At 47.6% G+C, this 23,391-nt stretch overlaps 2 protein-coding genes across 6 annotated transcripts in view; one reads left to right on the forward strand and one right to left on the reverse strand.

The window, feature by feature from the left end:
• Nucleotides 1-17,975, reverse strand: part of ALPK1 (alpha kinase 1) — a 31,332-nt gene extending 13,357 nt beyond the window's left edge. For 3 of the 4 annotated variants that reach the window (XM_063156886.1, XM_063156883.1, XM_063156885.1), the window contains exons 1-3: nt 17,905-17,975; nt 7,111-7,301; nt 3,848-4,002 (exon numbers count right to left, since the gene is read on the reverse strand). In XM_063156886.1, coding sequence (XP_063012956.1) covers nt 3,848-4,002; nt 7,111-7,228 — 273 coding nt within the window. In that variant the 5' untranslated portion in view covers nt 7,229-7,301; nt 17,905-17,975. Of the gene's footprint in view, nt 1-3,847; nt 4,003-7,110; nt 7,302-17,708; nt 17,829-17,904 lie in introns of those variants that run through there. The other variant, XM_063156884.1, reaches the window with a different exon arrangement.
• Nucleotides 17,976-19,098: 1,123 nt separating this feature from the next.
• Nucleotides 19,099-23,391, forward strand: TIFA (TRAF interacting protein with forkhead associated domain). Of its 2 annotated transcripts, none has more exons than XM_063156894.1 (3): nt 19,099-19,188; nt 19,400-19,514; nt 21,275-23,391. In XM_063156894.1, the coding sequence occupies exon 3, from the start codon at nt 21,336-21,338 to the stop codon at nt 21,897-21,899; it is 564 nt and encodes a 187-aa protein (XP_063012964.1). In that variant the 5' UTR covers nt 19,099-19,188; nt 19,400-19,514; nt 21,275-21,335; the 3' UTR covers nt 21,900-23,391. The 2 variants fall into 2 exon arrangements, with proteins under 2 accessions (XP_063012964.1, XP_063012965.1); XM_063156895.1 differs by having other exon boundaries at nt 19,105-19,188; nt 21,284-23,391.

The following is a 23,391-nucleotide window of genomic DNA, read 5'->3' on the forward strand; positions in this document are numbered from 1 at the left end:
GGAGATATTTTAATACTTAAATACAGCAACACAAGAGACAGAACCCCTCTGAGGGAGCAACTGCAAGACAATTATCAACATCTTAAAATATGAGAAACTTCCCTGAATCAAAAATATTCCTCTTCCCTCAAAACATCGATTCACTTGAGGAAACACATTTAAAGTTGTAAATACTCCAAGAAGCTGCCTCTGGCAGGTGTAAATCCTACTCATGAGCAAAGTGAAGTGATTTCCCTACACAAACCCAGGATCCAGCTTCCCTTAAAAAAAAAAAATTATGGTCTACACAAATTCTGCTGTAGTTTTGCCACACAGGCAGCAGAAGGCAAAGTGCTCTGCAGCACCATGGCAGTCACTCCCGGGAGCTGAAGCTCTCCTGCCTGCACCTCATCTCTGACACTTCTCACTTACAAAGGCCCTGGAAGGCTGGGGTGCTGCGATTCCCGATTCCCGGCAGGAATTCATCCCTCACATCACTCTCCGTTTCACTGGGATCACCCAAGAAGAGCTCTAAAGGAGGCAGGTAGCAAAAGGTCAGCCTCAACCACCGAGATCCCAGGGCTACGATTTAGGGCCTTAATTCTTCTGTTACCACACCTACTGTCAGGAGGAGGAGAAAACGAAATCCTCACCCCCAGCTTTAGTTATTTTTCCAAAGGCTCTCAGCTCCTCAGTGCCACACACACACCCACAGTTAGGGCACAGTCCCTTGGAATGGGCTCCCTAATGGCAATCCATCAGCACCTAATTAGCCAAGGGCTGCAGGGCCTTATTTTCCACTCTTTTCAATATTCCCATTAAATCCCAGGAGATCCTAGTGCCAGCAGGGCCAGGATCCAAGCTCCCCCACCCACAGCAGGGAGCATGGAGCCAGAGCAGCCCCACTCCTGAAGGCTTTTCCTTTTGCATTCCCATCGTGCCCATCCCAGCAGATCCTGCTCCATGACTGGAGGTAGGAATTATTGATAGGTGTGATAAAAATGAAGCAAACCCCATATCACCACTATGAGTTTGCAAACGGGCAAAAAGAACCAAAAAGGAAGAAAAAAACCCTTAAAATATTAATGTAGCATGAATCATCCCACAAGAGAACTCCGTGTGTGCAGAGAATCATCCTTCAGCTGAAGGCACAGCAGGTTTTTTGGGATCAAAGCTTCTGTGGACATGGACATGTTGCCCTCTATTGGCTGCTCACCGAGCATTAGGCTAATTCCATCTCTTGGAAAAGCCAAGACCTGCAGGAAGGGCAGCCCGGGCAGCCTCCCTTAGGGATCTGCAGACCCATTTCGAACCCCACAGCACACCTGGTATTCAGGGAGGAAAAACAATCCCTCCTTCTTGATCCCTGCCAGCAAGGACGCTGCGACAATTCTGACTTTGCTTTGCCCTGTTAAAAATATAAAATCCCAGTGTTTCCCAGTTTTGGCTTTGGATAGAGATGCTGGCTATCACCTTTTGGGCCTTAGATTCCCACCACGGGGGCTGAGGGAAGGGCTTGGTTTGCTGGCTGGAACCTGATAAGAAAACGTGGAAAACCTCAGCATGTTGAACTTGTCTAACTGCTGTGGCCTTTGGGTGGTGAATCCTGGCAGGAAAAAGGAAAAAAAAAAAAAAAAAAAAAAGCAAAAAAAAAAACAAACCCCAAAATTCCAACCAAACAGTGCACCTTCTCTGGGATGCAGAGGGGCGCTGAGCATCCCCCAGCAAAGAGGAAGGAGAAGAAGGTGGCTCTGCCTTCCTGACGAGCCGGCAAGGCGGGTCCCACTTGTTTTAAAAGCTGGAGAAGGCCGACGCAAAGCCTTGAAGCCTCAGCCTAATCCTCTTACTCCCTGTGCGGGTCTCATGGAGCTTTTGAGCCCGCTCCCAGAGCGAGCCGTCCTCGGGAGAGCGGCGCGGGCAGCGCTGCCCGCTCCAGCGCCGCCAGTGTGTTATGGTAATGAAGCGCCTTCCATTCACCCATCTCAAAGCACTTCTTAAATGTAATGAATCACGGTTTATGAACTTATTCTAAGCATGGCAAATTAAAATAAACAGAGAGGGAAAATTTTTAAAGGGTTTTTTTTCTTTTCTTTTTCCGAACAATAAATCGATAAAGGCTAAATTTTTTTGTGTCCCCTGGGGAATTAAATTATCCTTCTGTCCCTCATGCCAAAAAAAAAAAAAAAAAAAAAAAAAAAAAAAGAAGAAGAAAAAAAAGTTGCTCAGACTTTTATCTTTCCTCATCACACTGTAATCACTTCTCTTCAGCCTCATTTCCCCCCCAGCTTTTTATTCAAAGAACTGAGGCAGCCTTTGCTCTGCCTTGAAATTTTATTTAAAATAAAAAAGAGGGGGGAGAAGGAATGGATGAAGGGGAAAAAAAATCCCTTTTCCTGACTAATACTAATAATACAGGTCAAAATGTCAGTCTATCTACAATTAAATGGAAAACAAAAAAGGTTTTCCCTTTTTCCCATGGTACAATGGCGCTGGAATATAAATTACCGATGAAGATGAAATAATACTTCAAAGCACATGGGCAAAGGCAGCACAACGTTTACAAAGTATTTTCCACCACAGGATGAAACACTGGAGACAACGGCAGCCAATGGACTTCAGGGGGTGTGGGTGAATAGCCCAAAACTAGCACGGAGGAGGATTTGAGGTCCCTATAGTCCCTGACCCCACGATAGGCTTTGTTTAACAAGGGCAGCTGCAGTTATCAACAGATGTTTCAGCAATAAATAATTGGTATCATCCCAGAAAAGACCCATCTACCTGGGGAGAGGGCATAATGCAGCAAACACTGCCCCACTATTAGAGCCACATTAATCTCCCATCTAGCCAGGTCTCTCGGGGAGCTGGCTGCAGGTGTTTATCCCGGGAGGGAGCTCACAAACGCTCCCAAGTTACAGGGAGCTGAGCTGGGATTGTAAAGGAGGTCAACCTCCGCCATAAATTTCTGTCTGAGGCCACACACACCAAAGGAGGGAGAAAACAAATACCCGAGAGCGAGCAGCCACTCCCCGCCCTCCCTCCCGGGGGAAATCCAGGAGCCCCGCCAGGACCTGGGGATGCTGGGGCTGCCACTTCGCAGCCCCGCAGTGCCTTTGCTGAGCTTCTCACTGCTCCACAAGGAATCAAAGCTGTTCCCAAAGAAAAGCTGCTGGCCTCACTGAGGCAGGACTCTCCGGGGCAGGTGAGACCTCCTGGCCACCTTGGAGTTTAACAACAGGCAGGAATGGGATGGTGCTGGCTTCAGGAACAAAAAACACCCCCTACAAAATTCACAAACCTCCCCTTTATTCCTGTTCCAGCAAAAGGATGGCCCTTAGCCCAGATATTGCACTTACCATGGGAAAAAGGTGTCCTCTATTTGCTACATGCCTGATGTGCCTCCAGGAAAATCAGAAAAGCAATTTCTTGCCACTTTCTAATCTTTGAGCTCAAACTCATCACCTTAAGGGATAGGATCCCCAAGGACCCTTGGAATTCTGCCGCTCCTTACACAGGAGGAATTTCTCACAGGAGAAATAACATTGAATCCTTGCCTATCCTGCCTAGGTTTTGGCCAGCTTTGGTCCTCAAAGGGATTCTGCAAGGTAATTTTATTGGAAGAAGAGCGGGTGAGGAGTTGTGCAAGCCCTGCTAAAGCGGGTGATCCTCACGACTAACTTGCAGAGCAGAATTAAACAAAACACAGCATTCTTGTCAAATTAGTGGGTTTTTAAAAAAAAAATATGTGAACATTTTAGTGTTATTATAATGCCAGCTCTTCAGGGAAGAGGGAAGCATCACCTTAGTGGAGACAGACCCAGAAGTGCCCTGTGAAAGCCCCCGAGCACCACAGCTGTGTTGAACTTCATACCAGCAAGTCAGGCAGCCTGGCGCTGATCATATCTTGCAGGTTTGTTTTGTCTTCTGGGCCCAGCTCTTGTTTGTACTGCCATCTCTCCGGCACAAAGGGCCACTTCATTTCCTTTGCCTCCGACAGCAGGCTCCTCAGCTCCTCAGGAAGCAGAGCTGAAAGGGTCAAAGAGCAGGTGAGGCTATTGCAGCAGGTTCAGCCATGGCAGCCCCTCCAAAAGGCTTCTCCCAGTTGCTCCCAAGGGCTCTCAGCCTGGTGGGGAGGGCAGGGGAGCTGGCCTGCTCTCAGTTCCCCTTGGCTGCACTGCCCTCCAGGGAAATGGGAGCCTCCAGCCATTAAAAAGGCTTTTAGCAGGAAGTCCTGCCGGCTGGTGGCTGCCTGGGCGTGAAGAGCTGCTCCGAAGGAGGCAGGAGAGAACCTGTTCCCGTGTGTGAGCAGAGAACAATGGGGTCAATGGCACAGAAGATCTGTCCCCCTTGCTCAGGTGACAGTGGCAGAGCCATCCTGGAAAGCCACTTCCAAACTGGGAGATAAACCTGGACCGGAGATGACAACCAGACAGAAATCTAAAGGCTTATAATGAATATTAAGCACAAGCTCTTGGGCAGTTTGTCCCTCCCTGCTCCCTCTCCATACTGGTCCTAAGCCACTCCATCAACTTTGGGTGGATCTCCAACCTGATCCAACTAAGGAAGCAACTGCCAGGAGCACAGAGCCAGAGATTTGGGCTTGGATCTGTCCTTCCCTTTCAGCCACAGCCCATTTTCCTTTCCCATGTCATTTTCTTTGCAGCAGGAGTGATGTGGATGTGCTGTGCTGTGCTAACCACTCGGCTGGGCAGCCTTTCTGGCCAATAAAAGTGGATTAACAAAGATTATTGACCAGATGGGGTTAATGGTGATCATCAGCTGCAGATCTGGCCCCTTCTGGCCATTAATCCCCCAAAAAAACCCTGCTCAGAGAGCATCGCTGCTTTAGCGAGGCAACACAATAAATGCATTGCTACAGATTTTTTAATCAATCCTTTATGCAGGGACTGTAGAAAATGAACTTCGTCAAAAGGATATTACAGGCTTGGGCTGCAGCACATTCACAGGTATGGCTTTCCTGGGAAGAAACAGCAAGTTGGACATTTATGGCCCACCCCCAAAAAGTCAAGTTTACTATCTTCCTGCTTTTTCCAGCCCATGCTTTCTCACTTGTTGCCATCCCAAGGAAATGTGGGGTTTGGAAATCTTCCTGTTACACATCCTGGCTTAAAGTAAAGCCCAATTTCCTTATCCTCCTGAAGTGGTGCCTAAGGGGCTCAGCCCTGAACGCTGAGGCAAGGTGGCCAAGTGCCAGGGCTGATGGGGAGAAGAGGCCCTGCTCCCACCCTCACACTGGAAAATCAGTACAGGAGCAGAAATATCCATCTCAGCACGGGGATATTCACCTCACCACAAGGAACAAATTGTTGGACAGAAGGACTTCTCTCCCATGTAGAAGGGACTGAATTGCCTGAGTCTTTTCCCAAGGAAGATCCAGCTCCAAGGACAAGAGTTTGCCCTCATAACAGAGAGCTGTTCTCACTGCTGGCAATTTAAACTCATTCATTAACCAAGGCTGAATGGTCACAGAAGTGGACTGCAATGATTTCTAGCCTAAAGAAGAAATAAAGAAAAGATCCAGGCCCACCCAACACCCGTTCTGCCCTCTAAAGTGAGACCAAGATGTGCTCCTCGTCTCCCCACCATTTTTATGGATTTGGCCTTCAGTCCTTCCTGCCGCAGGTCTGGGAAAGCCGGGGGGGACGGGAACAAAGGCAGCCCCAGGAGGAGAGGGGGGCCAGGAAAGCCCCTGGGCCCCAGCACAGGGAGGGTCCCCCGAAGCCGAGAGCCGCTGAGCCCCAGCAGTTATTAATGTCGCTGTCACCACCCCGCTGCTGGGTATTTTCCTTCCAGCTGATGGGAACACGGTCCTGGAAAAGCCCGAGCAGCACTCGAGGCTCTGATGGCCCATTTCCTGAAGCAGTTTACCTGAAGGACCGTGTCCAATCGAGTGATTATAAGGGCACTGATTCACCTTATCTGGAACTAAACTGATTATTTCTCATACTTTGTGGTATTTAATAGGAGAAAAGGAGGGAGGAGGAGGAGGGGGGAAAAAAAAGCGTTACCTGATTAGGGGTTCAAGAGCCTATTCTACGGAGCCACAATAAAACTTAAAAGAATTTGCGACGAGGAAACAAAGTGCCCTTTGTTGGGAACAAAAGAAGAGGAGAGAAAAATCTTCCAGTATCCATAACAGAAACCTCCACGCCACCCTCCAGCGCAAACAGACTTAGGTGCTTCAGGAAAAGGCAGCTGACCTCCCAGCAAGAACAAGGATGGTCGGAAAAACATCTTCTCAACGGCTCCGCGCCCCGGGACAAACAAAGGGCTTTAAGGATCACATTAACGTTTGGGCCGAGCCACTCAAGCACGGCGAAAACGAAACATTATTAACACCGAACTGGGGAACGGGCAGCGCCGCAGATGCGGCACGCAAAGGGAAACCTTAATGCCGCTGGAGTGCAGAAAGGATAAATCCTCCCCTCGCGGCCTTACCAAAATTGCTGCTGGTTTTCAGCAGGTAACGCCAGCATTGAAACAAATGAGGAGTCCTTCTATTATTTATTTAGCCCTCGCTAAACGCTGCTTCCTTTCCTGGTTATTTATTCCAGCCTTTAGCCACCATGGATTTTCCTTTCAAGAGGCATATTGCAAAGGGGTTTTTTTTTTGGTTTTTTTTTTTTTTTTTTTTTTTTTTTTTCCCTTGGACACCACTTATAGAGGTCACACACATTTTACAAGATAAAGACTCGGGCAATGAGCTCTTTAATATATGAGGAGAAACTGACAAACACAGAGGGCCCTCCCCCAATTCCTATGAAAGGAGAGGAAATATGTGCCCTTATTCAGAAGTTGCATCCTTTTTTTTTTTCCTTTCTGTCTCTCCCTCTCTTTTTTTTTTTTTTTTTTTTTAATAACTGAAATTTATGTGCATCAGCAAACTTTTGGTCATTGTTCTTCCCAAACTAAACTGTTCCTTACAGCCTCATGTTTACTGAAGCCTAAAATTAGAACTGACAGCAATTCACTGCAACAAAGTGCACTTCTTTCCCTGCCTGCATCCCATTCACGGCCCCGAAATCCAGGCATCTCTTGACACTCACGGAGAGGAAAAATAGGGCAGGGCTGAGCGCCGGCGGGGCGCTGCCGCCTCCCCCGGGGAGAGCTCACCTTGGCACCGCCGGTATTCCCGCTGCTCCTCCTCTCCCGGTGCCCGGGGCAGCAGCTCGGTGTCCAGGGCCCGCTGGCACTGCTGCAGCAGCGCGGCCACGGCGCTCTGCCCGCTCATGAGCGGCCCGGCCCCGCGGTGATCAATTACCCAGGAGATCCCCGTGGAAAGGATCCCTTCGAGGCCGAGGCACCTGGCAGACAAAGGAGGGGGAAAATGATTAACTAAAGCAACATCAAATATCCGAAAGGTTCAAGCAGGGGGAGATAATAGGGGGAAATCGAGGAAAATACGTGGCAGGCTCAGAGGACTTTATTAGAGGAGTGTGTGAGATCATTGCAGGCTCCCGGGGACAGTGTGAGGGGAGCATCTCTGAGGGCCAGGGAGAGACGACGGGCTCGTCAGCGGAGCCATGACGGGCTCGTCAGTGAAACAATGACATCCCGAGCAGGGAAGTGACTGGCGGGGTTGTGCCAAAGCCCTCTGCACCAGGGAGGCTCGGGCTAACTGGGATGGAGTGGCAGAAAGGAGTGTGCTGTGTGCACTCCCCAGACCATAGAGACCTTCTCTTTCACCGCGGGATGCCACCCCGTGGGTGAATGCTCTCCTCCAGGTGCTTAGGACGTTGCCAGCGGTGATGCAGGAAATCCCCACCATTCCCATGACAGGTATCTGCCTCAGTACCTGCCAGAATGCTCAGGCAGCTTTCAAAAATTAAGCACAAGATAAAGACTTAGGGTTTGGGGATTTTTCCCCCATCGACTTAGAAAACTGTTCCTGCAGCTTGAAGCAATAGTCTGGAGCAGCCCCAGTGAAAATACATCTAAAATTGGGAAAACATTATGGCAGTGAAAGGGGGAGTGCAAAGGACAACACACACACAGGCACAATTTGCTCTGCTGGCTGGAAACCACTCACGTTTCAGCAGCTAAAACGTTTCCAGGCAGTTTTTTTCCCCTTTCTGCTGTGGCTCTGGGATGGCTGGATGCTGGAGCTGGTGGCAGATAGGCCGTGCTCTCAAGGGCACTGAGCAGGAGCAAGCTGCCAGACTGAAAAGCAGAGGGCAAAAGAGAGGCACTCATGCGAAAGCAGAGAGGATCAGAGAGTCTGCCATGGAGGGCGGGTGGAGCAGGGCAAACCATGGGATTCAGAGCAAAGAGCCTGGAGGCAGGAGCTCCTCACTGGGGCTCTGACTGCCTCTGCAGATGCAAATGTCACAGAAAGAAGGATTTTAAAAAGCAGCTGTGAAAGGGAGACCAAGGGAAGGAGCACGAGCACCCAGGAGAAGCTGGGGAGCAAATAAGAGATCAGCCAGAGGCAGAGCCGTGGATAGAGGCAGAAGGAAAACCTAAAAGCCTTGGACTTTTAGCCCCAAGTAAGAGCCACTCTCAGCAGGGTTGGAGCCAGCTGAGCACGGCTGGATGCTGGGAGCACATCCCTGTGGATGCACCAGGAATGGAACCCAGCATGGTCCACAGCCCGCCCAGGAGATGGGGCTGAATTACCTGTCCCTGGCAAAGATGAATCTTAAAAAAGGGCACAACAATGGTGCAAGTCCACATCCCAGTTCACAAAGGTGCTCTCTCCCTAAGGATCTGTCAGGGACACATCTCTGAGCCCAGGAACAACAGCCAGAAAGCAGAGTCCTCTGCTCCAACCTGCCAGGTCTGATCCTGTTGCTGGGTATCCATCAGGGAAAAGTGTGGTCACACTAACACACCTATGCCAGCGTGGCTTGCTCTGCTGCACTGACATCTGCTAATTGATTTATCTGATTACCCAGCCCTGTGGGAAGGAGTGTGCAGCTGTCCCAGGAGTACCTCCCAGGTTGGGATGAAGCCTCCCTGCCATCTGGCCCGGACTCCATTCCTTTGTGTAATTGATTTTGCAAAAATCTCACTTTCCAGGGAGCCTACTCCAGTGACTCCCAAGCACACACACACACACCTGCTTTGGATCTGCTATGGACAGCAGTCCTGGGAGCCTGGAAACTGCTTCAGGAGTGTGCAGAAGCACACTGGAGAAAGCCTGTGCTCAGCTGCCACCTCACAGCCTGTAAATAAATGCTCATAAGCACCATTTGCTGTGAAGGTGCACTAAAGCAAGCAAACACCGGGTTATTTCCCTTTACAAAAAATACCATGGCTCCAGGAACATCCAAGGGAGCTCGTGGATGTGCTCCACTTCTCTGTGCTACAGCCCAGGCCTTAAAGCCCAGCCTTCCTCGGGTCTTTACTGCAGGCAGGAGGGCCCCGTGGCCCCGTGAGCCACACAGGCTGCCATTCTCACAAAGAGCTGCCAGGGCTTAGCAGGGAAGCTCAAATTAGTGTGGAAGTACAGCACTTGGCTTCCTTGAATTTGGAGGATTTAACTCACCAGGAAACTGCCGGGTCCCTAACACTGATCTACACATGTCAGCAAGCCAGGGATTTCTCTTCAAGTACATTTTTCCAAGGAATTGAATAAACAGCAAGGACACAGAGTAATAAAATAATGATTTACAGCAGCAGCACTGAAGTGCTGGGAGCACAGAGAGAAGTGCAATAAACTGTACGTTAGTGCTCAGGAGGTAGAGAGCCTTTTGAGACCCATCACTGGGGACAATGACTCGCATCATAAAATCAGCTTAAGATGCACCACGGAACCCTAAAGCACATCAGCACCCTTCACACAGATGCCACTTTGCAAGTTGTGCTTTGTGACAGCTGTGGCGTTGAGTGACAGCTGGGAGGGGGGAATTACCAGGCACGCAGCTTTCCTGGGGAAACACGGGACCTGAACCTAAAGCCCAAGAGCAGAACAGCAAAAACTTCTGGAGGCCTTTAGAAGCCTCTCAATGGTTGCTAATCAGCTTTCTCAGAGTTCCCTTAAATCCTAACAAGTGGCACTTTAAGGAGATGGTTTTGAAGTGGTGAAAATTGCAGCCTGACATGCTGCAAAACTGCCCGGGCAAAAATGTTTTCTAAGCACGTACTTAAAAATGCTCTTTGAAAACACATAATAAAAAACAATTTTGCATCGGATTGAGGATTTAAGCACTCCTTGGTGACAAGAGAGCTGCTTTACTCCCGTTTCAGGCAAAACCAGCTTTTAAATGCTTGATATAATTGTTAGGACACTAAAACAGAAAGGGTAAGAAAAAAAAAATAATCAGTGCCATTTCTGACTGGAGTCTGGATTAAAATAATTCCTTGCATCAAATATGATGAAAAAATTATTACAAAGGTCTCAGGGGACGAGAAAATACATTTCTGTGGTTCCCTCTAATTGGGGCTGGGGTTCAGAACAAGAGGGATGGAAGGAAAGATTGGGTGAGACACAGAGAAATGATCTCTTTAATAAGAAATGGGCCATACTGTGACATTTCAGAGCCCTTGGGCTAGAAGACCAAAAGATCTGTCAAGAGAAAGGAATTTTAAGTTCTGCCATGGGTGGAAGGAAGCCTGGGAGTCAATCTAGCCGGTTTAAGACTGCAATTAGCTCTGGAGGCCTTAAGAAAAAGAAGATGTAATTGCTGCACTCAAACTTCAAATGCAGCAAGGATAACAAGCGCTGGTTTCTCAGACAACACCATTTGGGAAATTTTCCGCAGCATTATGGTCCTGAAACACAAATTAGAGATCACCAGGCCTTTTCTCTCTGAAAATATATTATCCTAATTTTCATCTTATTCAGGGTACCTTCTAGCTCCAGGGAGACTAATGAAGAGGAAGCAAAGACCTGATGAGTTCCATGTGGAGACTACATTTATGGATTAATCCCAACAGGGAGCAAATAAACCTTATTCCCAGAGCTCTCGGTCGGGACTCCACACAATCAATCGAGGAATGGATAGTTATTTATGGCTGAGGCTGTTTTGACTTTCAAATAAACATTTTAATTATTTTAAGTGTTACGCTGGAACTTGGAATGGGAGCCCTGCTTTCATGGCACTGCCTTGCTCTCCTGCCTCCTAATCCCAAACCACTCTGGTCATTATGATACTGTGCAAACCACACTGGTCTTCATGCCTAAAACATTGCAAAGGTAAAACATGTGGGCCCGGCAAACTAGAGAAGAGGGAGGAAGAAAAGGGAGGAGGATAAATGAAAGAAACACTCTCAAGATACACTGAGCCCGAAGAAAATGAGGTGCCCAACTCTGAAACCCTTTTGCAATCAGGTTGGCACATCCTGATCCATCTTTGTGCCCTGCTCTCCTCTGCCTGCCCCTACGAGCAATTTTAATAACCAAAGTGCTTTGGAGCATTTCTTTTCCAACAGCTCATTTTCAATTCAGTACCTGCACCACTTGCACTGCCAGCTTTTCCCTCCAGCCTAAATTGGTGTGCTGTGGCCTTTGCACTCTGAGATTATGAAGCCACACTCATTTTCAGGGAAGCTCTTTAGAGTCCTTTGCTAAGTAAAGGCAAGGGGTGAAATCACGACACAGATCTGTTGGAGTTACAGTCTCACCTTCACTCTGTATTCTGGCATTTCATCTCCCTCTGCTTTCTGTAGGGAGACTGAAAAAACTGCAGGAGGTTGTCCTTGGGAGAGCAGTGGAACATTTGGGCTGGTGTTTTCACCTGCAGCAGGTAAGGGGGAGCATGCACACCACACAGCACCCTTGGCTGCTCTCCCTCCCGTGCACGAGCCTTCTGGAGCCCTTCCTGCCACTCCTGACCAAAATAACAGGCTCAGCTTCATGTTTGGATTTGGCTGCTTGAGGGATTAAAAACTAAAACAGGAAAATAAAAATAAAAATAAAAAAACTCATTCTCTAAATAACTTAGCAAAAGTTTCAGTAATTGAATTGATATCATCTCCACAGAAGGCAAATTCAGTTTCCCCGAACATTTCAGTGCAGACATGCTTGTGTTTTCCTAGAGCATTTACCTTTCTTTGCAGAAAGATGGTTTTAAAAAAATAAATAGATTTGCTGGGGGCTTTATTCATTTAGTTAGCTAGTTTACTTCTCTGGCTTAAAGATTAGATGTTTTCTTTTGGTAAAGCTGGCTATCCCAACTGGCTGTATTAAAATAAGGAAGAATCTTAATCAAAAAGCCTCTCCTAAGGCAAGCTTTCTTGTTAATATGCACCAACATGAAAGGGTTTCTTTTCATCCTATACAACTACAGTGTGTGTAAATTGCAGGGGGCTCATTGGCATAAATCTTGGCTGTGACCTCTGAGGTAAACTGGATTTACATTACTTTCTGACAAGAATTAAATGAAGGCCTTGTGGATATATGAACAGCCTTCTAGACTGCAACAGATGGGCATGAATGTGCTCCCTAGGCAAACTATCAGTGACATCTGTGTCCTCCAAATTCTGGTGGTCTCAGCCAATTAGCAGGCAAAAGGGGAGAGAAGAAAAAAAAAAGAAAAAAAGAAAAAAAAGCCTGCCCCTGCACAGTTTCCCCAGGCAGAGCTGAAGCAGAAGTGCTTCTGTTTGGAAATGGGATCAGGAGCAGCCTCCAGCAACAAGGAGGTGCTTTGCTGGCTGGCTGCTCTAGTGCAGAGGTAACACTGCAGGAAAAGCTGAGGTAATTAGGTAGAAGAGATATTAATATATTCATATTAACACAGGGCAAATCCCAGCCCCACCTGAGGCTGTGTGGGGCTGGGACAATGGGCTACCATCATGGATTTCCACTGCTGCAGCCAAGGATGGAGATTTGTGGGTCCTAAAAAGCAAAGGAGGGGTGAAAGTGAAGCCCAGTGCCTGACAGAGCTAAGGCAGGAAAAGCCCCTCTCCTGATCCATATTCACACCCCCACCACGGCTCCCTTTCCCTGCAGAGAGCTGGAAGGGACCCAGAAGGGTTCCCAAATCCTCTCCAAAGGGGATTCCCATCCCCTCCTTGGGCGGATGGGCTCTGGGGAGCCGCACACTTGATGGCCACTGCACCTGCCTGCTCCAGAGCTCAGAGCTTTGTGGAAGAGCATTTCAGCTACAAAAAAACATCCTGGGGAGAAAAACCTTTCCAGTTTTGTTTGTCAGAACAAGGTTTGGGATTCCTTGGTGCAGCACAGCCACAGAACAGAGCCAAAGCCACACAGCAACTGCTCAGCACACAGGGAAGTGGCCAGAGGGGCACCAGGGAGTCAAAACTCCATCTCCAGCCTGCAGCAGAGCCATGGTTTCAGGCCAGTTGTAGCAAAGGAGTGACCCAAAATGTGAGGCTCACTCTCTGTCTCCCAGATTTGAATGGAGCTGCCATGGCAGGAGCAGGCAGGACCTCTGGCTAAAAGCAGAACATGGAACAAAAGCACCTGTTGTTTTACCCTGGTCATGACTTTTCAGAGAGGCCACTTGGGTGCTTTTCCCCCTCATCATTGCTGTCCCAAGTAATACTGGGGGATGTAGAAAAAAAAAAAAAAAGGAATAATTGAGGGGCAGATCAATAAATTAAAAAGTTCTAAAAAAAAGAAAGAGAAAAAAAGGCATAATGAATTTGGTACAGCACATATTTTTAGATCAAAGATGCCTTTGAAGTGACAAACCCTTAATCCATAAACTACTGAAGCACTTCCTTTCTCTCCCAAACTACTTGTTGTCAAATAAAATGGAAGTTAAGGAAATTATCTTTATCTGAAAATGGCCAAAAGAAGCCATCACCTAATGACAGCCTTGTCAAAATGACAATTGGGGAAATTGTTAGGAAGGGGAGGCCTGATGACTGGAGGAATAAGCTGCCTGTTTGCTCTAATCTGGTCAGGCAGGCCCCACACAATTCCAGTCAGCTTGCTGTGTGAAACAGCTAAGTCTTTGTCAGAGCAGGCAGGGGCTGGAAAGACTTCTCTTTCATGAATATGTATCACCACCCTCCACGTCTACAGAAAAAAACCCCAAACCTTCCAAACAGCAAAATAAAATAAAATGACAAAGCCCAGCAAACCCCAGAACAAGAAAATCCTGAGATATGGAGGCACGCGGATGAAAAAAGCATCTGAGGAATGAAAGTGCACGTTTGGGAAGCGCAGCCAGGAGGAGCCTCTTCCCAAAGGCTTTCTTTGCACTTTTATGCCCCAGCAGGCTGGGATGAGGCACTTCAAGTGCACAAAGGCAGAAGGGCCCATCGGGGTATTTAATGTCCATCACTGTGTGGTTTAGATTTGGTGCTGGTGGCACCAAACCCCACAGACACACACGGAGCTCACAGGAATTCCTTGTGCCAGCAGGGAATCACCTCAGCAGGTGTGAACACTTCCAAGGGCGGGCACAGAGGCAGCTTTGGATCAGGGGCAGAAATTTCCTGTGAAGCCTCAAATTTCATCCCACTGAAATGATTTTTCTGAGAGATGTCCGTGACATCTGTAAATGAAGCCCTTCACAACATCTGAAACTGAAACTGTTGAAACTCCTGTAAACCCAAAAACAGTGTTTAAAACAATGATGGGCAGATGGGAAGAGAACACAGGATCAAACAAAGCCCATCTCTGCTGCAGAAAACCCAAATGAAGACATTTTAAGCTGTGCTGGGTTTTGTCTCTGTTGGAGAACTACAGCATCAATCAAAGCACAACAATATCTGAAAAGTTACCTTCAAGTGCTTGCTGCCATCTTTTTAACTTTGCTTGTAAAACTGCACAGCAGATCTTGATTTATTACAGAGAGCTTGTGGTGATACCATAAACTTCAGTTTTTCTCGAAACGACGACCAGAATATGAAAGTTTGGCTCCCAGCAGTGATATCAAGACACTGGGCTCACTTCTGAGGTTGCCCATATTATGCAATGTTTGCTGTAGACATTTCCATTTCATTAGCATATTCTGCTTTGCAGGAAACCCAGCAATGAATGCTGGCCCTGATCTGAGGCTAATCCTCTTTAAAGAGCTACAGGCTATATTACATGTGGCCACAGCCACGGCTGTGCCAGGCCTGCAGCACTTTGAAGCTGTTGAACAGTGCTCCCTTGTGAGGCCATACACAGAGACAGAAAGGGATGCTCCCTGTGCTCTGAAATCCTGCTCTTCCCACCTCCAGGAGCTCCTCTCAGGGACAGAGCAGAGACACCCAGCTGCCCTCACCACCCCTCAGTGCCTACAGTAATAAAAATCCCTTTTTTTCTAAACCTCAGCAGCAACTGCCCTGAGGGAGGGCTTCCAGGACAATCAAAGGTGAAGAGAACCAGACAGCTCCTTCTCTGAGTAGGAAGGAAGCTGCTTGAGTAGTTTGGGACACACAGACATATCTATCTTGGAAGGGAAAAGAGAGAAATGGTCATGGATGTACCTGTAAGGCTGCATTGCTCACAGCTGGGTGCCCCTGAAAGCTGTAAACTGAGATAATGGAAGTATGTTTTTATTGCCACACACTGTGGAATCTCCAACACCTTCACAACTACAGAAATTTAAAGGGGAAAAAAATTACAAAAGAACAAGAAGGTCACTCTGGTCCTGCTACATATCAGCAAAATGCAGCTTATATTATCTTTAATTGTTCAAAATTACTTTCTTTGTTCAATGAAGGGAACTGGAAAGGCTGACTCTCCTCAGCCTGCAGTGTGCACATGAAATTTTCTCTGTATGAATGGCGTCAAACCAGACAAGGAGAGTGGATTCAGCCTCCACAGTAAAATGTGGGGCCTGGTGAAGGCATTGTTCAACTCCTTGCTATCAAAATAGCTACAAAAAATATTTTTTCCATTGCAGCAGAGGGAGAAAGGGTCCAGAGAAAAAACAAACACAAGGTGGAGGGAGTAGCAAAGGGAATAGGAAAAGTAATCAGGAGGATGGTGAGAGGGAAGAACAACAGACAGCAGGAGGGAAAGGAAAATGGAAGAGAAACTGAGAAGTAAGAGAGAGGGAGAAGCCAGACAGGCTCTGAAAGAGGACTAGGGGCAGACCATGATGCAGAATGAAAATGAGAACTTGGAAAGGGACAAAACAAAAGTTCATCTTGTCAGGAGTACTTCTCAGCAGCCAAGGTGAATATTCCTCACCAGTTTATTCAGGTCACATGAGAAGAAAAGAGGAAGAGCTCTTTCTCCTGAGTAAACAAGGATCAAAGAGGGAAATAAACAGAGGGAATTGGGCCCTCTCCTCCTCCTTTGGAAGATCTCTCTGCTGATGGAGTGGAGCTGCCCTTGGCACTGGGTGCTATAACTTCAGGGAACACACATCCTCTCCTCCCTGTGACACTGACATCCAGTGGAATACAGTGGGATATCTCTGGAGCACACCTGCCTTGGAGAAGGGCCTGTCTCTTTTCTGTTTGAGCATGAGGCACGCAGTTGCTGTGCAGTAATAACTCACTGCAGAACCTCGCTACAGGTTGTTGCACACTCCATCAGGCCTTTCCCAACTCCTGGAAGTTCTCACTACCATTATTACCAATAACTTACAAGCACCTCGACAACTCTTGCACTATCAAAATTAAATGTACGACTAAAAACTAAAAATAAAGAAAAAGGAAAGAAACCCAGCAACAAACGAGCAACTAATTAGCACCAAACAAAAAATCCCCCCAAAACGAACCTTGTGTTCCCATGTGTGGTCACAAACTGCCACCTACTGGCTCCCACTCCTGTGCTCGGAGTGCCTGGGTGGCTCGGAATAAGAAAAGGGCTGTCAGCAGCCTGGGCTTTATGGTCCAAATCACTCAGCTGTCACCCAGCTGCTCCTCAGTGACTTGGCAGGACAAATTCAGGTCACCCCTGTGCCATCCCGGGACAGGGCAGGTACAGCAGCACTGTGCCCAGGCTTGTGTGGCAGCTGACAAGACACAGTGAGGCATTTAACACCAGGGAAAGCCAGCAAACAGGGCTGGAGGGGACAGACACCCACCTACTGCACCCTTCTTGGGCTTTCTGAGCCCAAAAAACCACGGGAATTATACTCACACACAACATTTACACCTGAACCCACAGGCAAATCCGAGCACCACATCGACAGTTTTGATAACTAGGTGTAAAATCTGACCTTAGTAGAGAAGGGCAGAACTGTGGAAATCTCAGCAAGCAGAAATCAGGCCAGACTTCCTGCTGATTCAGCAGGGTCAGGAAACTTTCGTGGTGTAAGTTTCAATACAGAGACAAGGAGAAAGTTTCAGACTGGTCTGGAAAGGCTTTTATGCCATAAAAGGCTAAAACTATAAAGGACTTTTTTCCCAAGTGTCCAAGAAATGTCACCACAGCATTCCCAACTCATAAGCACTCCCTCAGATGATTAAGAGACTATACTTCCTATAACTCTTCTGACCTACCATGAACATGCCAGAAACAGCAAGAAGCACATTTCCCCTCACTGACTCCTGTTTCCTAAGCCAATTAGGACTGGCAGCAACATAAAAGTTCCTGGTATTTTTCCATTTCCCAGATTTATCTATGGATTTTGCTCTGAATTTAGAGGAGTCAGTTGTCAGAAGAACAACACACCGTCACAGCCACGGCAAAACCACCTCAGTCTTCCAGCCTGGAAAACACTAAATTAGCCCAAACACCACATTTATCTGCAGTTTCGCTTTTGACCAAAGAAAATTCAACAAAAAGAAGTTATTGTAATGCTGGAATGACCTCTACTACAGAACAGAAGAATTTCAGCAGGAAGATCACCCAAAAACCCCACAGGCACAGAGTGCCTCCATATTTTTTTTTTTCCTCATAAAGGACAAACCTGGAGCTGTTTTCCTGAAGCTGGCAGCGTTTCAACTGGCTAGAAACTTGTTGAAGAGAGAAGCTGTAAATCCAGTTCCTGCCCTCCCCTGTACAAAATCACACAGAGCTATACTTAAACCATAAAACAATAAAGAATATGCAGCTAATTTGATGTTACACAGTCCTAGGAGAAAAGGGGAAAGGTCTTTACATACCTCAAAAGACACAAGTATCAAAATAATCCCATCAGAAAAGTTGTCTGATGACCTGGGACTCCGCTGTTTCCGGAAACAAAGGGCTGACAGGAATTATAAGCATCGACAGATGCAATAAAGAGCAGGATTGCACAATTCTGGCTTTTCCAGAAGGCAACAAAGTATTTCATTTTTCTTGTGTGTGAGCACACAGGCCCAGCCCTGCTGGCTGTAAAAAATGCCTTCACTCTGGGAGAAAGTTGGAACAATCTGTTTTTCTTCTCTGCTTTTCAGCACAACTTCTTGCAAAATACAGTTTAATCCTTTCCCCCCCCCCCCCCTTTTTTTTTTTTTTTGTCAGGGAGAAGATCCCATGGAACAGCCCTATTAGACTGCATACAGATGAAAGTTATTTCATATGAACTACAAGGGAATTTATCAACCCACAAGTCATTGACCTGTTTGTTGAAGATATGAAAAGAACCCACAAGTGAAAAACAGTTTGTATGAAGCAAGGCAGAATTTGATGGCCCATGCCAAAGCAAGGAAGCCCTCAGTACTTGCAGTGCAGGCACAGGGAAGGGAAGACAGGGAATGTTTGGGATCAGGATGGAAAAGGAACGGGTTCACTTTGCCACTTGTACTGGGCTGAGAGGGTAACACAGGTCAACATGGAAAACCAAGCTGCTGGATAAAGAAAAATCCACGGCTGTCCCAGGATTTGTAAAGGGAAAAGAAAAAAAAGAGAAGTGAGGAAAAGTTTTCAGATCAGTTTAGACCATCGGCCAGGGCAACATTATTTCCCAAAGGTGGTGCAATTAACCTGAACTCTGGTTGCTTAGAGCAAACAACCAAACATTTTAAAAGAATCAATTTAAGAACATCATCAGGTCAACTGCTATATGCCCTCAGTGCGCTGCTTCCCAAAGCGTTTTATTCCTCAAAGTGTTCATCTGGGGGTTAAACCAGAATTATTTTGTCTGTCTGAGCCCGTGGACTTGTGATCCCTGACATGGCTCTGAACACACGTTCAGAGACCCCGGACAGACCTGTGGCTATTCCTTTAGAGTTATCTACTATAATAAATGATTTAATTTTTTTTGCTTTATTTTTAAAGACGTCCCACTTCCGGCCCCACGGTGCCCCCAGAGCTCCCCGCCCCGCGGTGCCCTCAGCACCGCCCGTCCCGGCTCCTCCCGCTCCCGCTCCTCCCGCCCCAGCGCTTCCCGCCGGCTCCCTCAGGACTTACCGGGAGTCAGGAGCCGCCGCAGCCCTCGGCGGCCGCCGGAGCCCCGCTCCCGGCAGGTGAGGAGGCGGCCGGGCCGTGAGGGGAAGGAAGGGGGTGGGATGTGCCCGGCAGTGCCCATGGGTTCGGTCCGGGAGATCCCGGGCTGGCCGTGCTGTGGTGTGGGTAGGTGGCACCGAGCCTGCTCCGGAGCCGGAGCCCATATTCTTAGGGCTTCTCGCTCTTCTGCTGCCTCTGGAAGTGGGGGTGATGACACTCGCTGTCCCCTAGGAGAGGATGATGAGGTGAGAGCACGGTGCCGGGACGGACAACAGCGGAGCAGTGGCTGCCTTAGAGCTGCAGAGAAATCTACAGAAGGTTTCTTCCTCCTGGCCAATGCACTCTAGTAAGTAGAAGCTCCTTTTAAGTAGAAACTCGTCAATTTACGTTAAGGAATATTCGGTGTGCTCGACCTAGGTGAGCTTTGAGGCAGGACCGGGCGGCCGTGAGGGGATGCCTGAGGTGATCGTGGATTCGGAGCGGGGTCTGTGGGAGCTGCCGGGATCCAGGTTGATCAGGGGGAGCTGCCGAAGCAGTGGGAGGCTGTTCTTGTGTTTTAGTTAATGTAGCCATCTGTAAAACTCAGTAATTTGCACTGAAGTTGTGAGGCACAGAAGTGTCTCTGAACTGCAAACATAATGAAAGTGGCTGGTGGTTTTTCCCTTCACCAAAGATGACCTCATGTAATATCCCCTTCTGGTGCACAACAAGGAAGGGCAGAGCTGGACATGGGGACAGTCCCTCCTGGCCCACAGAGCTGCTTCCAGCGTCCCAGAGAGAGCTGGGGAATCCACAAGGAGGAGGGACTGGCAATGATGCCACCACAGCTTGGCTCGCAGATGGCCAAGGAGTAACCTGCTATCAGGGTGTCTGTCTGCATTCCTGCCAAAAGCACAGATGATACTTCCTAGTTGTTTTAAAGGGAGATCTGCTGGAAATTCTGTGTTTCACTCATCATCTGTGCTGTTGTAGCGTGCTTCAGTAACCAAGCTGGGGCTGCTGAGCTGCTGTGTCAGAACTGTGGCTGATTTCGTGTTAAAGGTGCAAAGGGAGCAGTTTTGAGGTTTCACACAGAAAAAACGATGCACTGATACACCACCATGCACTATGCTTGGTGTTTGGGTGCAGTGTGTAAAAACCACAAGTCAACTCCATCATCACAAACCACAATCATCACTTCATGGCAGTGATGATTCAGCAGCTCATAAAGCTCTGGATGGAGCTCGTGAGCTCCAGAGCTATGTGAGACACACTGGGAACTCACTGCAGTCTGGATGTGGAAACATCTGCACTGTGTGATACCAGTTAAATGGCTGTTCACATGTTTCCCTGGTGAGTAACTGGGAACTCATTTGCTGGTTTCTGCTTTCAAATAGCAAGGCTTTTCTTTTCAAGGCTCAGTTTTAGTGTGGAAAGACACTGGCCTTGCATTTAGAGAAGCAGATGGCAGCCTTTTCTGAGCTGTCTCAGGTTTTATTAGGATGCACTGCAGTTGCTCAGGCTTTGGAACAGAATTTGTTTCATAAGTATGTGGTCTCTGTGCTGAACGTAAAGAACTTGAAAAAACAACACAAAACTACCAAACCCAAGAAAAGTAAATTTTTTTAGTGCTTCTGGAGCAGCAGAGAACTGGGATTTTCCAGCAGACAATGGGGAAATACCTAGAGGTGGTGACAATTCCTCTTTTAGGTCATATGAACAGTCCAACTTCTTAAATTCACTTTTTATGCTATCCCAGCCATCACTCACTAAACACTTTGTCCGTGCAAGAGATCAGTTTGGAGATCCCAAGGAATGCTTTATAAATATTTGAATTACCACTGCCTACAGACAGAGTGTTGGTAAAGATCTCTTGATAAAGAGCAGAGCACACAGGCCCAGCCAGTTCTGCCTAACCCCTTTTTAAGCCTATCAAGCAAATCTAACTGCTAAATGACATATTTCCTGCAAAGATAAATCTGCCTCGAGAGGAGCTTGCTGGCAAGCAGCGGTGAGTTGTGGCTGCTGTGCTTCCAGGTATCTGGAACCTTCCAGGTGCCTGGAGGTTCTGTGCAGTGAGTGGAGAGGAGCACAGGGAATATCTCAGTGCTGACACCGATCTGTTAGGTTCTGCAGCCGCTCTGTGCCGTGGTTTTGCCGTCTCCTGGCTCCAAGGGCTCCTCTCGCCATGAGCTCCTTCGAGGAGGCCGAAACAGAGGAGACAGCGACGTGCCTCCACCTGACCTTCTACCACCCCGGGCAGGCTGAGAAGATGATGTTCCGCTGCCTGGATTTCTGCCGGCGGCAGCAGCTGCGGGCGGATGACACGGCCAAGTTCGGCCGCGACTCCAGCCTGTGCCGCTACAGCCTGGTGGACACGCGCGTCTCCCGCATCCAGTTCTCCCTGCAGTTCTACAGGAAGCTCCACAGCTCTGAGTACGCCTTCGAGATCAAGAACCTGAGCAAGAAAACGAAGCTGACCGTCAACCAAACAGAGCTGGGTTACTTGAACAAAACCGACCTGCCCTGGAAGTGCATCATCTGCTTCGGGGAATACCAGGTCCTGGCAGAGATTCAAGAAGGGGAGGCCGTGGATTATTTTGAGACTCATTTGCACTTGGCTGAAGCACCCATCTTACAAGAAAGGTGCCTGCCATCCCTGCAGCCTGTTCCTGAGAATGGCATTTCTCCTTCCTTTCCTCCTGGCCAAGGCAAAAGCCCCACAGAGATTGATGAGAACGAGATGTGCTAGCGGGGAGAAGGAGGCTGGATCATGTTTTCTGGCCTCCAGCACACATAGCTCTCACCTCAGCCCAGTGTTCTTGGTGGTGCTCACTGACTGCTGCACATCAGTCTTCTTTACTTGCTGTTATCAGCACAGGCATTCCAGAGCACTGCTCCCTCCACAGGAATGGATTCCTGACACTGCCTTCTCAGAGGGCTCTCTGATGCCCAGAAAGGTGTGGGAGACAAGGAGTCACTCAAATCCACAGAATCCCAGAACTATGGCCACGTGCTTTGGAGGGACATTTAACAGGCACTAATACAGAGCGTGCACAGCAGGGTTTTGGTCCCAACCACGGGGTGACACAGTGTCTTGTTGCATATTTTACTTTGTGCTCTGCTTTGCACACCAAATCCCAAACAGTATTTTTTGCAAGCCTACGTTGTGACTTCACAGATTTTGCAACTTAGAAACACTTTGTCCTTTTATGTTTTTATTAGCTTCAAAGCAATGTTTCTTTTTTATTGTCACTTATTTAATTAACTTTTTTTTTTTTTTTTGCAAGTTAACTACTTTCGCTTGTGACATAGACAAACATGTTGCATCAATGATCATGGTCTATAAAAGTCCACAATTATTTTGCAATAAATACATTTTGTTCCCTAGTAAGGGTTTGCTCTGTTGTATAGCTGCACTCTAAAAGAATTTTTGGAGAATAAAATTATTTCCAGGACCGTCGAGATAAGAGATTGTCACTGGGCTTTCCAAAGATGCCGTGGCTCCAAGGTAAGAATTTACTTAAATACTTCCAGGAAGTTTTCTACCTCTACTCCTCTACCCAAACCTCTCTGATAATTTTCTGGTCTTTTAAGTATTTCTCAGATTGTTTCAGTCAAATTTTTCTTTGTCAGGGGCTCAGCTTTTCATTGGCGTTTGGCTTTTTTATTTTGGCAAGGATTTTAGCTTGCTTGAAAGACACACTGGGGAAGAATAGGAGTTACCCACTTCATCACCCCTGAATATTAGGATGCATTTCAGCATTAATCATTCCAAGAAAACCATAATTATAACTGAGGGGAGGAACAGCTGGGATTAAGGCAACCAACCACGAGTGAGAGAAAGCCACATGGGAGAGGCAATGAAACTCAAACACAGGCTTATGCAGGATTTGCCTGTTCATCTCCTCTGTGACAAAATTACTTTGTTGCCATGTTTTCCACTCTTGGAAGCCGGCTGTGGTTTCCAAACAACAATCACTTGCTCAGCTGTGTTTACCTGAGGAAAAAATCAATCGTGTAAAATGCATATTAAAAAATGGATTGTCTCCTATCACTACATTGATCTGACCAGCAGAAGGTGATTTATACAAGGAAGGTTATTTTGCCTTTAAAGGGTGTGGGTACAGCTGCTCACATCCAACAGGAGAAGGGCTCCATGCTCCAAATTCCCCAGGTCTTCTGCAACAGGTCCCCAGAAGGGACACTGTGGGATTCAGCAGAGCTCTGACATGGCTGCCACA

The sequence above is a fragment of the Melospiza melodia genome, chromosome 5, assembly GCF_035770615.1.
Source record: "Melospiza melodia melodia isolate bMelMel2 chromosome 5, bMelMel2.pri, whole genome shotgun sequence".
Classification (NCBI taxonomy): domain Eukaryota; kingdom Metazoa; phylum Chordata; class Aves; order Passeriformes; family Passerellidae; genus Melospiza; species Melospiza melodia.

Coding starts and splice junctions, on each gene's coding strand:
- TIFA (XM_063156894.1), top strand. CDS start 21,336: ATGAGCTCCTTCGAGGAGGCCGAAACAGAGGAGACAGCGACGTGCCTC.